Source organism: Linderina pennispora, assembly GCF_002104995.1.
Source record: "Linderina pennispora strain ATCC 12442 chromosome Unknown DL89scaffold_52, whole genome shotgun sequence".
Classification (NCBI taxonomy): domain Eukaryota; kingdom Fungi; phylum Kickxellomycota; class Kickxellomycetes; order Kickxellales; family Kickxellaceae; genus Linderina; species Linderina pennispora.
The window spans coordinates 41,016-55,696 of NW_024468300.1; the positions used below are offsets into that span (position 1 = coordinate 41,016).

A 14,681-nucleotide genomic window follows, 5' to 3' on the forward strand; every position below is an offset into this window, starting at 1 on the left:
CGCGGCATTCCTAATCAGCTCGCTGCGTCTTTGTCCAAGCATCGGGTCATCGACCATCTCGTCACCAGACAGGCCGTAGACAGTCGGGTTGCGCTGCATGCGGATGTACATGTATGTGTATCCGAGCCATGCCACGCCCTCTTCGACATTGGTAACCGTGCCCAGCGTGATCTCCGCGTTGAGATTGTCAATCATGTTGCTGGCGAATTTGGACTCGATCGGGTGCTGCATGGTGATGGCCGACACGTAGTGCTGCAGCCGGTCGTGGGTGGTCAGGATGTAGCCGACACCATGCGACTCGTACTGCGGGCGACCAGCGCGGCCGAAAATCTGCAGCACGTCGAGAATAGACAGATCAACAAACGAACCCTTCTGCGAATCGTACACCTGTGTGCCCTTGATTACGACCGCATAGGCTGGCAGATTGACACCCCACGCCAGCGTCGACGTGGCAGCACAGTACGCGCACGACACCCGCATCAAACATCTGCTCAACCAGGTTGCGGTCCGAGCGCAGCATGCCGGCGTGGTGGATCGAGAATCCGTCGCTGAACAGCTCTGCCATCTCGCGGTTCTTTGATTTGGCCACGCCCCCTGCCAGTCTCCTGTACTGCGGTGACTCCTTGTCGCCAGCAAACATATCAAGCGTGCCTTCCTGCATGGCCAGCTCGCGAATGGCCTTGGCAGTGTTGACGGTCTCCTTGCGGGCATGCACAAAGACCATGACCTGGTGCCCCTCCGACACCAGCTGCTGCACGCGGTCGTAGCACACGCGGTTCAGCAACCGTGTTGTCGCCGGGGTGCCGGCCTTTCCGTGGACACCGACAAAGTGCTGCTCGAGCGGTACGGGACGGAACCCAGAGTCAAAGTAGAACATGCCCTTATGCAGGTTGACGCCCAGGAAGCCGGCCACGTCCATGTAGTTGGGCAGGGTCGCCGACAGACCGACAAGGCGGATCATAGACTGGCGGCTCTCGACTTGGCGCTGCGTGCGGGCAATCAGAGTCTCGATGACACTGCCGCGGTCTTCATTGAGCAGATGGATCTCGTCGACAATCAGCAGCTTGACCTTGTCCACCAGATCCATATCGCCGCTGCTCTTGCGCGTTACCACGTCCCACTTCTCGGGCGTCGTCACAATGATCTGCGTCGCGTTGACCTCAGCCTTGGTCAGCTGCATGTCGCCGGTGAGCTCACGGCACTGAATCCCGAGCCACTTGAGCCGGCTCTGGTATTTCTCGACCACCTCGGCCGCCAGCGCCTTCATGGGCGCCACGTACACGATCTTGAAGTCCGACTTGGCCACGACGAACTCTGGCTTGCGTGATATGTCCTGCCAGTCGAGGTCGGCTGGCGACGGCGAGCAGTACTGCGAGATCGTGCGAAGAATTGTCAGCAGGGCGACGTCGGTTTTACCAGCTCCGGTAGGCGCCGATAGCAGAATATTCTCGTTGGTACCATACGCCGTCGGGTAGATGATGGACTGGATGCGGTTCAGCGACGTGTACTTGCGGAACGTGTACCGGCATAGTGGATCCATCTCGCCGATCATGACCGGCGTCTCCGTCAGTCGCTTTGGCGCAGGCTTGGTGATCGGAATCGTGATCTCCTCATGGTCGGGGTACTCGTCGCGCGACGTGCCTACTGGCAGCGAGTAGCGTGTGCCAAACATCGACAGAATGCTACCGCCGGCGGCTCTGCCGCTGGACGTGTATACATGTGGGTATTTTTCTGCTTCACGCGACGCGGGTAGAAGCACCTCCTCGTGGCGCTCCATCAGCTGGCGCTCGCGAGCGCGCAACAGGTCAGCACCAAATCCCAGTATCTGCGCCGACTTTTGCTCCTCGGTCTCGTCCTTGGCGTCGTTGTTTGCAGCACGCTTGCCCTTGCGCTTCTCCTTCAAGATCTCCTTCTGCAGGGCGAGCTCGCTGGCCGTCTGGATTGACGCCTGCACACCTGGTAGGGCCTTTTTCTTGAGTGCTGCCTCGGCCTTGGCATAGTCCGATTCCCTGGAGATGCGGTCCACGATCTCGGCGCGCTGCGAGATCAGGTCGCCCAGAAAGTCCATGCTGCTGAAGCCGACCAGCTCCAGCAGCTGGCCCTGGATATCTGTGTCGCTGCGGTCGGACCGCAGCAGCGTGAAGATCTCCGTGCACATTACTTCGGCAGCCTCTGGCCCCAGCCCCGCAGTCGCTGCCTGGCAGCGCGCTATGAGCCACTTTCTGCCATACTTTTCGGTGTCCTGGCTCGCCAGCTGCGCGCGCTGCTGGTCCTGCGATTGCTCCAGCTCGTGGATGAATCCAGACAGGTCAGGTCGCAGCAGAATCGCCGGGATGGTAGCAGGCGGCAGGGCGCGGCGCGGTGGGAGCGGCGGCGGGCCAGAGGAATGGGGCGCCTGCAGAGTGGGCTGGCCGAACTGATTCAGTAGCTGCTGGTTGACACGCCGCTCTCGCTCGATGCTCTGCTGCAGCTCCGCCCACAATGCCTGGGATGCGCCTGGTGGTTGGCTGGTGTTGCCGCTGGCTGCCTGGGCAGTGGGCTCGTCATCCTCCTCGACGCTCTTGCCCTTGCCCTTTCCTTTGCCCCTGCCGGCAGCTGGCTTGGAGCTGGCTTCGAACAAATCCAGTGATGCCTCACGATCGCTCAGCAGCTGGTCGCGTCGCGAGTCGCGGAAGCGCAGCAAATCAGTAAACGTCGGAATGCAATCGGTGGTGCTGTTCAATGGCATAGTAAAAAATAATAAAAATATCAAACTGTCAGCATGTAAAAGCGAGAAAGACTGCGGCAAGGACCGGCTTCCAGATACCTGAGCGCTTTCGTGCGAGCTGCATGCAGCACCCCAGCTCGCCTTGGCGCTCCGTGTGCGCCAGATGACCGCCTCAGGATCGGGGGAGCGCTTGAATTTTCAGTACTGGGGGTTTTCTCGAACCCAGAGCCAGTGCTGGGCGCGAAACCTGGGTGGACGCGCAACACAAGCGCTTTTTTGCCACTGCCAAAAATTTTCTTTGCACTTTCCCTTCCCCTCTCTTCCTCCTCTTCTTTTATTATTACAGCGCTTCAATTTCAAAGTAACTCTTGGTTAAATTTTTATTCTACACCTTATTTCCCTTCTGCATCTCTTAATCTCGTTACATTTCGCTCCTCTCGAATTGAACTGAGACTTTCCCAAAAAAAAACCCCCCCTTTATTATATTTTGAGAAGCGCGTTTGGATAAGCATGGGTCAGACACTTTCGGAGCCGGTCGTGGACAAGCATACCACTGAGGGTAGCGACAACAAGTACATTTACGGTGCTTCGGCAATGCAGGGCTGGCGAATCAGTAAGCATCCAACATGACTCTTGTCTGCTGTTTTTGTTCGATTTGGGATGGCACAAGTCTCCTCATTCGCTGTGCATTCTGTGGGTTCCCCTCCGTTTCCCGCCGCCGCACCCGGGCGAAGGAATGGATAGAAGCTTGAAGCCGGAATATGAGATGGGCAGGACACGTGAAATATGCTTTTTCTTTCCTCGCAGGCAATTGATGCTTGTCGTCCTGCTTTGTGGATCTTCTCGCTGGCATAAAGAGTCAGCTGGTCGCACGGAAGTGGGTGGGGTTTTTTGGCTTGTGCTCATGTTTTTGCTGGCCTCGGCAAGAAAGGCTGGTGTGGACGCTGCGCGGCTTGCCCTGGCGCTGAGACCACTGTCTTGCCGTTCCTGCCCTTTGCCTGTTTGTGAGTGTGTGCCCACTATACCACTTTGGAATTGTGCGTGTACGATACATAAGGGTGCCGCATTTGTTTGCCCTGAGTGCCTTTTATGCTGCAGTCATCAACTGGCCACACACTACTGACACCATGGCTTTGTCTATTGTTGTTTGAACCGTAGCAATGGAGGATGCCCATACCACCCTGCTCAAGGCCGGACCGGATAACGAGTCTGCGTTCTTCGCTGTGTACGACGGCCATGGCGGGCAGACGTCAGCGCTGTTTGCCGGCGACCAGCTGCAAAACTTCATCGTCAGCAACGAGCACTATGCTGCAGGCGACTTCGAGAAGGCCATCAAGGCTGGCTACATCAACGCGGATGCGGAGCTCCGGAAGGATCCGAAGATGGTCAACGACTCGTCGGGCTGCACAGCCGTCAGCGTTCTGATCACCAAGGACGGCAAGGTGTACTGCGGCAATGCCGGCGACTCGCGGTGTATCATCAGCACCAAGGGTCGGGCCATCGCCCTGTCAAACGACCACAAGCCCAAAGACGAAATCGAGTTCAATCGCATCATGGCGGGCGGCGGCTTTGTCGAGTTTGGACGTGTCAACGGCAACCTGGCGCTGTCGCGGGCAATTGGCGACTTTGAGTTCAAGAATAACCCTGCGCTGCCGGCCGAGAAGCAGATCGTGACTGCCGACCCCGATGTCATCGGCCACAAGCTTTCGGCGGACGACGAGTTCCTGGTCATTGCCTGCGACGGCATCTGGGACTGCATGACAAACCAGCAGGTTGCGCAGTTTGTCCACGAGATGGTCGCCAAGGGCTTGAAGCTGCCGCAGGTGTGCGAGGAGCTGATGGACCGCTGTCTGGCCTCTGAGAGCGAACTGGGCGGCGTCGGCTGCGACAACATGACCGTGGTCATTGTTGGCCTGCTCAACGGCAAGACCGAGGACGAGTGGTACGCGCACGTCAAGAGCATCTACGACGAGACCGACGTGAAGGTGTCGACCGAGATCAACAGGCCGCAGGGTGCTGCCGCTGCCGAGATTGACGAGGCCAGCGAGCGCGTCAACGCCGTGGTACAGGAGATCCGTTCTGCCAGGGCCGCAGGCGAGGGTGCCAAGGAGGAGCCCACTGGCGCGTCTGGTGCCGAGGAGGCTCCGAAACCGTCGGACCAGTAAGCCCCCCTGGTGCAGCTCCAACGGCCAAATCCAACTCCAAGCGACAACACCAAAAGGATCACTGAAAAGAAATTTTGCACGTCTTGTCTCTCCTACTCTTATTCGCCGGCACGCCCAACTCGGATAACTTTCTCTCTTTCTCTAAAAGCTTTAAAATCGCTTCAAACTCGAACAAGTACATGTGTTAGACCCATATATGCTGCTTACGTGTTCCTGTGAATCTTTGGATTATCCGCCAGGGATAGGAGCTCATGCAACCGAGGCAGAGCGAGTCGGCCAGGTGAGACATCGAGCGGTTGTTTCACCGTGGGCTTGATTTTCTGCCCTTCACAAGCCCATGTCGGCTCTAGAGCCCGGAGGTGCGGGAGCATCTCAGGCTACCTGGGACCATTCCCCGCCCTGCCACCCATGGCACCTCCTCGGGGTGCCAGCCGGGTAATCAAAGCGACAAGTGCGCCCAGTTGCTATCGGGATAGGGAAATAGTGCGACTATTTTTCGCGCTCTTGATAGACACTGGGTCAGGTTTACGTTCTTTTCCCCCTCCTCACGCTGTTGCTTTTCTCTCACCTCCATTTGATTTCCTTTGCTCCAGTTCTTTTCGTAGCTGGTTTTATAATTGCACGTCGTTATTTTTTTTTTTTTGCAAAAGACAGTACAGCGGTTTTAGTATCATAAACATGGCGGCGCTCAGTGGCAAAGAGCTGGACGACAGCATTTTCGGCACCGACACACATCTTGATTGGGCCGACGAGGTCACAATGACTGAGGTCCTGCATGGCGACACACTCGGCAGCGGCAGCACCATCGACTACAGCACAAAGAAGCCCAAGCCCGAGCAGCGCTCGTCCAGCCGCGCTGACTCGAGCCGCGGCTTCCGTAACCAGCAGCAAGGATCCGGGAGGCAGTCCCGACAGGGCGTACGACCATCAAGGAGCAATAACGATATGAACGCTGCCTACGGTTCGCGAACAGAGTTCCGCAAGCCGCGCGGTGGACAGCGCGGTGGGCGTGGCCGGGGCCGTGGCGGGTGGACGAACAATTCCGGGCACTACCAGGGTGGTAACACATATGCAAATCAGCAAGCCAACACATATGCGAACCAGCAAGCCAACACGTACGCAAACCAACACGCCAACACGTACGCAAACCAACAAGCACCACAACAGAACGGAATCCCGATCAGCAACCGGCGCGGTTCGCGTGACCGCAGCTTGAGCAACGAGCGGATGGGCAGCATGGAGCGCTCGCGCGGGTGGGGCCGGCCAGGGTCGTACGGGCGTCAGCAGCGTGCTGACATGGCTGACCGCTGGGAGCACGACCGGTTCGAGGGCAATCGCTCACGGGCGCGCAGCGGCAGTAACAGCGAGCGCTGGGAGACCAGCGAGTCCGGAGTACCGCCGGTCATTGGCAAGGAGGGAATTGCGCACGTCATAATCCATAGACGCGGCAGCAGCGGGTCGGCACGCGGCCCGCCGGAAGTTATCACTAGCGGACTGCCTCCTCAACGCCAGCAGACGTTCCGCCGTGGGAGCTTGGGCGCTGAACAGGCGCCAGTAGAGCCGCCAAGCGATCCCGCTGCTGAGCCCCTGACACCAACGATCAAGGAGGCTGACAATGAAGCTGAAGAGGAGTGGGAAAATTTTGTTGCAAACGGTGGGCTGGACATGCCGCTGGAGCGGATTACTGATGATTTGTGTCGGCAGCGGGCGCGGGAGCACCAGAAGCCGCAACAGAGAGAGACAACGGCTGATGTTCTTGAACCAGTTGTGCAGACAAAGCGGAGCAGCTCGCGTGCTCCACCGCGTGTTCTGGCACTGGATGATGAGGACGATGACGATGACGATGAAGAGGAGGATGGCGATGATGATGAGAAGCTTCAACCGACTAGTTCTGCTCATATCGCCGACCAAGGGATTTCCATCCGTGGAACAGCAAAGAAGGCAAGCCCGCCAGCTAGCTACACAGTGTCAGGCGAGGGCAAGATGGCGACGCTGGTGATTGACCAGGTCGCGTCGCCGCGTGTGCGCCGGCCGAGCATTCCGATCCCTGAGAAGGCAGCACGCTATGCATCGCCACCTAGCAGTGCAGGCATTCGGATCAAGGGCACAAGCAATGGCACTGTACGGGTAGCGCCGACGCAGCCTACGAAGCCTACGCAGCCTGTGCGGCCCTCACCACCGGCGTCGCCACGGTCGCGATCGCGCTCGAGCTCGACGGAGCGCACGCGCACGCCACAAGCTTCAGTGTCGACGTACGTGAAGCGGCAGTTTGAGGGATACGATGAGGACCGCGGGAGGCATCAGTTTTCGATCAATATTGCATATGAAGATGGGCGGTATGCGCCGATCCATGTGCACGAGCGCGACGATGTGGCGAAATTGGCGGCCAAGTACGCACGCACCTGGCGGGTGCATGGAAAGGAGCTACGGATCAAGACAACCTTGTCCAAGATGAGGGCGGCGGTTCTTGAATCCCAGCTGTTGTAATATGTTGGGATACCGCATTGCAACATACAAAATTTGGCACATCAGTTGCATATGTGCATCCGCTTTATTTATCGCCCACCTCCCCTCACCCCTAACCCTTTCTTCGTTTTGCCGCCGATATACGCTTATACTTTTTCACTTATTATTCCACACCTCACATATCCCTACAACTGCCACTGCCTTCACAGGCCGACACTATGAACAATGGAAATAAAAGAGCACGCGCTTCGTGTATATGCGGAGTTTCTCTGCGGCTCTATTCGGTGTTTGGTTATGCCTTTAAATGCATCGAGCATTAACTGATATAGAAATACATATGGCCGCAGCGATTAAACAGGAATGTCTTGTCCGCCACTATGTTGAAAGCGAAACATCGGCTCTCTGTAAAGGAATTTGATGTGTGGAATCGATATTGTTGGGATTAGGAATATGTTTTTTCCTTTCAAACCATACTTTGTCCAGCCAGCTTTTTGGATACATGCAGGGGACTTTCGCGCCGGAGTCAGGGCTCATGGTTTGTTTCGCTTGCCTTTGTTTTTCCTTTCTCCATTTGTGCTACTCTAACATGCAAACTAACCAGGACCTCAAGAACGAGATTATGCGGCTAGAGGCGCAACTCGCGCTTGCAAAGCAGCACCCACCAACAGCCTACCGACCCAACCCCCGGCCCAGCTACCAGCACCACCCCTACCCTCATTCTTATCACCCTCGCCCCTCGCGCAACCTGAGACTAGTAGTGAAGAACGATGCTTCGTCAGCACCAGGAGCTGACAGCCCATCTGCTGCCAGTCAGTACATGAGCTCTGGCAACAAGCTGGTCAGAGTAGGCAGTGGCTCCGAGGCAAGCATCCGCCCGCCTGCCCCCCGTCCACCCCGTCGCACTGTGGTCAGACCTAGCAGAATAGGGCGCAACCTGACACTCAAGAACCCTGCTGAACCGCTCGCGGAACCTCCTGCGGAACCTCCTGCGGAAACAGAGGCACCGCCTGCAAGTGTAAATAGCCGCGGCACCATAGAGGTGGACGGTAAGCAGTATTTGGTGTCAAGCACTAAGCTCAGGCTTCTTCGCGAGTCTGCTGAAGCTAGTGCCGCAGGTGAGTCTTCTGCAACCGATAGCAATGGATCACAGCAGGCAACGTCAGACGATGCACCGATCACTCTCATTGGCAGTGAAAGTTATGTTCGTACCGGCAGCAGTAGCCTGGTTCGTACCAGGGTGCTCCAGGAGCACAGAACCATGCGGTATGTATACTTTGCCTTTTTTCAAAAATCTGACATGTGTGTATTTTTAGCTGCAGCCTCACTTGTGGCCTGGTTCCACACTACATACAATAACCCTGCGCATTTTTGTATAGGGAGAAGGAGAAAGAGCAGCGCCGGCGCCTCTGCCCCCAGTTTATGTATGGTATCTGCAAGTTTGCGAGCAGCAAGTGCAGGAACTCGCACACGCCGTCGCCAATGAATACGCCGGTATGTTCGCATTTCCAGCACGACAAGTGCACCCGGGATCCGTGCCTGTTCCTCCATGTGAAGGCAAACGCGAATGCGCCCATTTGCCGCCCCATTTGTGTTTGCTGGCTTCTGCGAGAAGGGGGCGAGGTGCCTGCATCGTCATGTGTGGGAGTGTCCTGATTGGGTTGAGAAAAACAGGTGCAGCCGGTCTAAATGCAGATTCCCGCACCCTGTCAAGCCCGTCGCCTCCAACGAATCGGCCGCGCGGAAGGGTAACAGCGACGCATCCGACAGCGACGACGATGATGTTCTCAAGCTGTACGATGGCAATGACCCAAGCGAGGACGCGAATGCCCAGGCGTGAGACAGGCTTTTGGTAGTTTATTATCTTGATATCTGGTAGAGTATATTGAAAATAAATGTGACGTTAACTGAAGTACATTTCACTGGTCAGCAACACCCTGCGCAGCATGGATACGGCCACCCCCTCCCCACCGATGCGCGATGGTGGGCATGACCGCTGAGTGTGCTGAGTCTTCAAGCTGCCGGTGGCGGATCTGAGACGCGCTGCTCTCGGCAGCCAGGTCAACCACCAGCGACCGCAGGCCCTCAAAGGCCTCACGCGTCAGACGCACGTGCTCCTCAGCCTGCTGGGAATCGACGCCAGAGCACACGGCAGCGTGTTCGTCACGCCCAACATACCGAAGCTGTGGTGCATATTCCGGTAGCAGCTGGGTGACTCGCTGGGCCATAAACGAATACGCACCAGCGTTTCGAGGCTCTTCCTGCACCCACACGAAATCTGTCGCATTTGTGTACTGCGAGATCGTCTGGTACAGCTGCTGGCGCGGAAACGGCGACAGCTCCTCGACACGCACAATCGCGACATGCTCACCTAGCGGATGCTCGCTCCTGAGTTTGGCCAAGTCGTAGTACAGCTTGCCTGAAACCAGCATCACACGCCTGACTGCCCGCGGGTCCTGCACAACCGGGTCGTCCAGCACGGGCTGGAACTGGGTGCCAGTCCCCATGTCACTAAGCGGCGAGACTGCCTGAGCAAGACGCAGCAGTGTCTTTGGCCCGGCAACGATCAGCGGTTTGCGGAAGTTGCGCTTCATCTGGCGCCGCAGCAGATGGAACATTTGGGCAGGCGTGGTTGGGAATGCGATGTAGACATTAGGCATCGCTTGGCCTGGGTTACCGTCAACAGGGTCGTTTGACAACAACAGGTGGCGCTCGAGCCGGCAGGAACTGTGGTCGGGACCTCCGCCATCGAAGCCATGCGGCAACAATACCACTAGGCCGTTCTGCTGGCCCCACTTGGTCTCGCCTGAGGTCACATACCCGTCAATCTGGGTTTGCGCGTTGTTGAAGAAGTCACCGAACTGGGCTTCCCAGATTGCCAGAGTGAACGGATCCTCGACTGACACGCCATACTCGAATGCGAGCGCCGCTTCCTCGCACAGATTCGAGTTGACAACCTCGATCTTTCCTGCATCCTTGCCGGGCAGGAGATTCAAGGGGCACGCTGATCTGCTCAGTGTCCTGACATACGAGCATTGCATGTCGCTGGCTGAACGTACCGCGACCGACGTCCTGTCCACTAAGTCGCACATGGTACCCCTCCTTGAGTAGCGTGCCGAATGCCATCGCCTCGGCAGTGGCCCAGTCGACTGGCTGGTCCTCATTCAGCCTCTTCACGCGCGGCTTGATGTGGAAGCGCTCGATGCGCGGATGCACCTTGCACCCCTTGGCTGGAGTAACTGACTGCAGACCAACCTCCTTCAGCGTACCGATATCAACACCGGTTGGCTTCTCAACGGGGAGGCTGCGCGGCGGACTCAGCATTCTCCATCTTGGCGACTTTGGCGCCTCAGTTGGATTGCAGTTGAGCGACTGGACAAATGCCATATTGAGCGTATTGATATATGACTTGCGGAAGGCACTGGCATAGTCGCTTGTCAGTACGCCGTCGTTCTACAAAGAATGATAATTAGAAATAGACTGAAGGTTGTTGCGATCGCAAAGATGTTGGGGATGCACACTTACAATCAGCTTTTCCTCAAACTGGGCTGGAATCGACTTGCGTCCATGTATAGCCTTATACATGGCCGGCTGAGTAAATGTGGGCTCGTCCATTTCGTTGTGGCCACGGGTGCGGAATGTCCACATATCAATGACAACATCCTAATAAACAAATTCATTAAATTCAGCTATTCATATTCATGAGTGCCATTGTCGCATATGAGACTATCATTATCGCATGCACAAAACCTTTCTAAACTTGCTCCTATATGCAAAGGCAATGCGAGCTGCACGGGCAACCTCCTATCCAATTAGGCACACGTTAGTATATTGTCCGCATCTACCTGGAGTACCAATGCCGTCTGTCGTCATTCGCATATTGAGTCAATATCTCTTACCTCTGGATGCTCGCCATTCACGTGTATGATGGGAATGTCCGCAAACTTGGCGATATCGGAAGCGTACCGTGTGGAGCGCGCATGGGAAGCCGGTGTTGTGTACCCAACCTGATTGTTGAGGACAATGTGGATTGTGCCACCATTCGTGAAATGTGCAAGACCCGACATGCCTAGGGTTTCTGCAACAATTCCCTGGCCTGCGAAGCTCTACATGTGGGGATGGAGGAACAAGTATGAGCCATATACGCTATAGAATGACAGCCATTGCCAGTTTTCTTGCACTTACAGAGTCGCCATGAATACTGATGGCCAGCACATGGTCGCCGATTGTATATCTGTCAGATCTGCGGGCTTTCGCAATATTGACGTCCTTTGTGCGGCTCTTGCCCAGAGCAACCGGCGAGCCTGATTCAAGGTGGCACGCATTGTGCACAATATCGATGTTCATAGGGGATATTTGTCTCCGGGAATGTCACGACAGCAGGCTTGGTCAAGTCGACAATAAAGTCACCCGTATGTGGCGACCCGTTGGGAAACTCGCTACCGCCACGCAGCTTGTGAAACACCTCAGCTTCGCTGTACCCAAACATCGTCGCCATAAGGGTTACCCGCCCACGGTGGGAGAGCCCAAGCACTGTGTCACCCATACCAGCGCACGATCCCTCAAAGATGAGCTGGTCCAAAAGAACCGCCATGCTTTCGCTGCCCTCGAGCCCATAGCGTTTGACGTTGGGGAGCTTCTTCTGGAGGAACTGCTCAAACGCCTACAAATACAGTCAATGCCGTTAGACAATATTGTGAGGCGTGATATCTATGGAGGGTTTGTTGTAGAGTAGGAGTCACTCAAATGGTATGCCTACACAAGCAATAGACGCCTTACCTCGGCCTTTGTCATGTGCTCAAAAGAATCTCTCACGCCTTAGGGAAATGTCCGCTGTGTCGAGCGACTCGACGTATCCTGCAAACCACTGCCTGACAGCTGGGCTCTACAATTGGGGTAAAAGGAGGAACCTTGGGTGTAGTAGCAAACCTTTTATCGACTGCAATGCGGCAGGTACCCATGGCATACTTACCGTGATATGCTCAAACTCATACGAGATGTTCCGGCAATACGTCCTTTGCAGTGCCTCAATGATTGCTGACAGATCAGCGCGTCTTGACAGCCCAGATGACGGTGCAATAACACCTATATATCGATAAATAATGCAATCATTCGACATGTCCATTTGGAGCAGATTCCACGACTTCTTCTAGTCCAGCGCGCTAAAGAAAGAATTCGAGCTATATACCAACCTTCAATGTTGTATGCCTTTGATTCCTCATTCAAGCCATACAATCCACTCGATAGTTCCTCAATGAGTCTACGAAAGAAGCGGAGTTTGGTGGGATTGGGGAGGCGAAGTGTAAGCAAGGTCGACAGAGGCTTCCACAGAAAAGCATTACTGGCAGAGCGCCGGTGCAACCAGATGAAGAGAGGTGCCGGTATATACATTTGACTTACTCTGCCTTCTTTGATGCCGAGAGGATCCAGGTTCGAACTTAGGTGTCCGTGGCGACGGTATGCGTTGACAAGATGGAGCAGCTCAGGCTGCTGCTGACGATTTCTCAACTCTTCCGGAGTGACTACAATATGCAAGACCACAGGGGTTTGTAGAGCCCAAATATGTCTGAGCGACTTTTGTTCATGGTGCAGTAATGTGGAAGCCAATCTGGCCATTGGATAAGAGTGGGCACTAATATATGTAAGGAGAGTGGGCACCAAGTTACAGCTGCCGAAATTCCATTCTTTCTGCGTGCCTGGCCAATGGGACAGCAAGAGCGTGTCAGAGACATATTTTCTGTTCAGCACTTACATCCTTTGGGCTCGACCTGTGGTGGCGCGAGATTTCCGTATTCGGCACCCTCGTGGTATCGGTTAGCAAGAATGAGGATGGACTGCAGGCGATTGCTAGCCTTACGGATAGCTCTTGGCGACAGGCAGCGGAAGAGGCGACGCTGAACGGACGATCTGGGGCAGAACCGCCCTGCGGGCCGAATTTTCCTGCCTTGAGCATGACTACGTCGACTGGAACAAAAACGGATGGTATCACCAACTAGATTTGTAGACCAAGCTGTTTGCCGCCAGGGGTTAGAGTACTGCCAAAAGAAAAGTATTGGGCGCGGAGGCAAAAAGGAGGAGAATAGAGAAGTAAAAGAGAGGGAGGTGAGCCAACGAACCCCGTTACAAGCCAAGCATTATATTTAAATCCAGCTATTCAAAAGGGAGGGCTTGAACTTTCCACTTTCCTCATACGGCTTCGTACTCGGTTTATCTGCCTGCCTTCTGTTGTATGTGTATTGTCTGCTAGCCCATTGCGCGCTTTGTTTTCAGCCTGCTAGCTGCGCCAGCAATACATCTGGTGTATTTTCAACCTTCCTGTGGCATATCCCCAGGAACCTTCCCACCAGCCGAACTATCTGCCCAATTGCCAAACTTGCACTGAGCAATGGGTGCGAGGCACGCAGCTGGGCGTAGAATTGACTAATTTAAGCCCATTCTTTGCTCTTCAGCAAGCGGCGCCACGCACTCCCATCAAGGCCATTGGTGTATGGAAGGGGGTCGCTGGTGTAGGCAAGCCGTCCAGCCTTAGCTTGGGCAAGGCAGATATGATGGCTATCTGGCAATGCTCATAAAATGCAACTAGGCATTTCTTTCTCCTCTAACACCGGCATATCCCTGTATCAGTTAAGCAACAACGGGGAGTTACGGGTTGTGCTGCACTGATTAAAGGTCAAGAGCAACCAGACAACAGCATAGAGCACAGAAAACCATAGATGGGAAGCGATGTAAATGTATTGGTGGCGCATAGGTGGCGTACATATCGGTGTCTGCGCAAAACCTCGCCAAGCGCGAAGGCAAATTGCCCGATATGTGTTGGTAAACGCGGAAGTGATCCGACAAGGCCATATAGAGAAGTGGATATACTCAATGTGAGGAGAATGCGTCTAATCTTTCAGGGGGGGGGACAAGATGCGGACTATGCGAGTGCGGCGTTGATTACAGCAGCCTGCTCGGCCTTGTACACCTTGGAAACTCCAGTAACGGGGCGGCCAGCGGGTCTCGGCCGACATAATTGAGGACTGCTCCTTCGGGGAGCAGCGACTGCAGGCGCGGCTGCACAAAGGCGTATGCCCCTGAGTTCATTGTCTCCTCCTGGCACCACACATACTGATCGGCGTTCGGGAACCTGGACAGCTCCGCGAGCACTTGGGCGCGTGGGAACGGTGCAAGCTCTTCGAGCCGCACAATGGCCACGTTGCTAGTGGTAGCATCGTAGGATTTGGCCAGGTCATAGTACAGCTTACCAGACACAAACACAACACGTTTGACGCTGGTGGGGTCACTGGCCAGCGTGTCCTTGAGTACAGGCTGGAACGACGTGCCTGGGGCCATATCTTCGAGTGTCG

The 14,681-nt window shown here is 55.5% G+C and overlaps 1 protein-coding gene across 1 annotated transcript; it reads right to left on the reverse strand.

Annotated features, from left to right (window-relative positions):
- Window positions 1–14,010: 14,010 nt before the first annotated feature.
- DL89DRAFT_145545 (uncharacterized protein) lies at window positions 14,011–14,681 on the reverse strand. Its single transcript, XM_040883491.1, has one exon. The coding sequence runs from the start codon at window positions 14,665–14,667 to the stop codon at window positions 14,272–14,274; it is 396 nt and encodes a 131-aa protein (XP_040739432.1). The 5' UTR covers window positions 14,668–14,681; the 3' UTR covers window positions 14,011–14,271.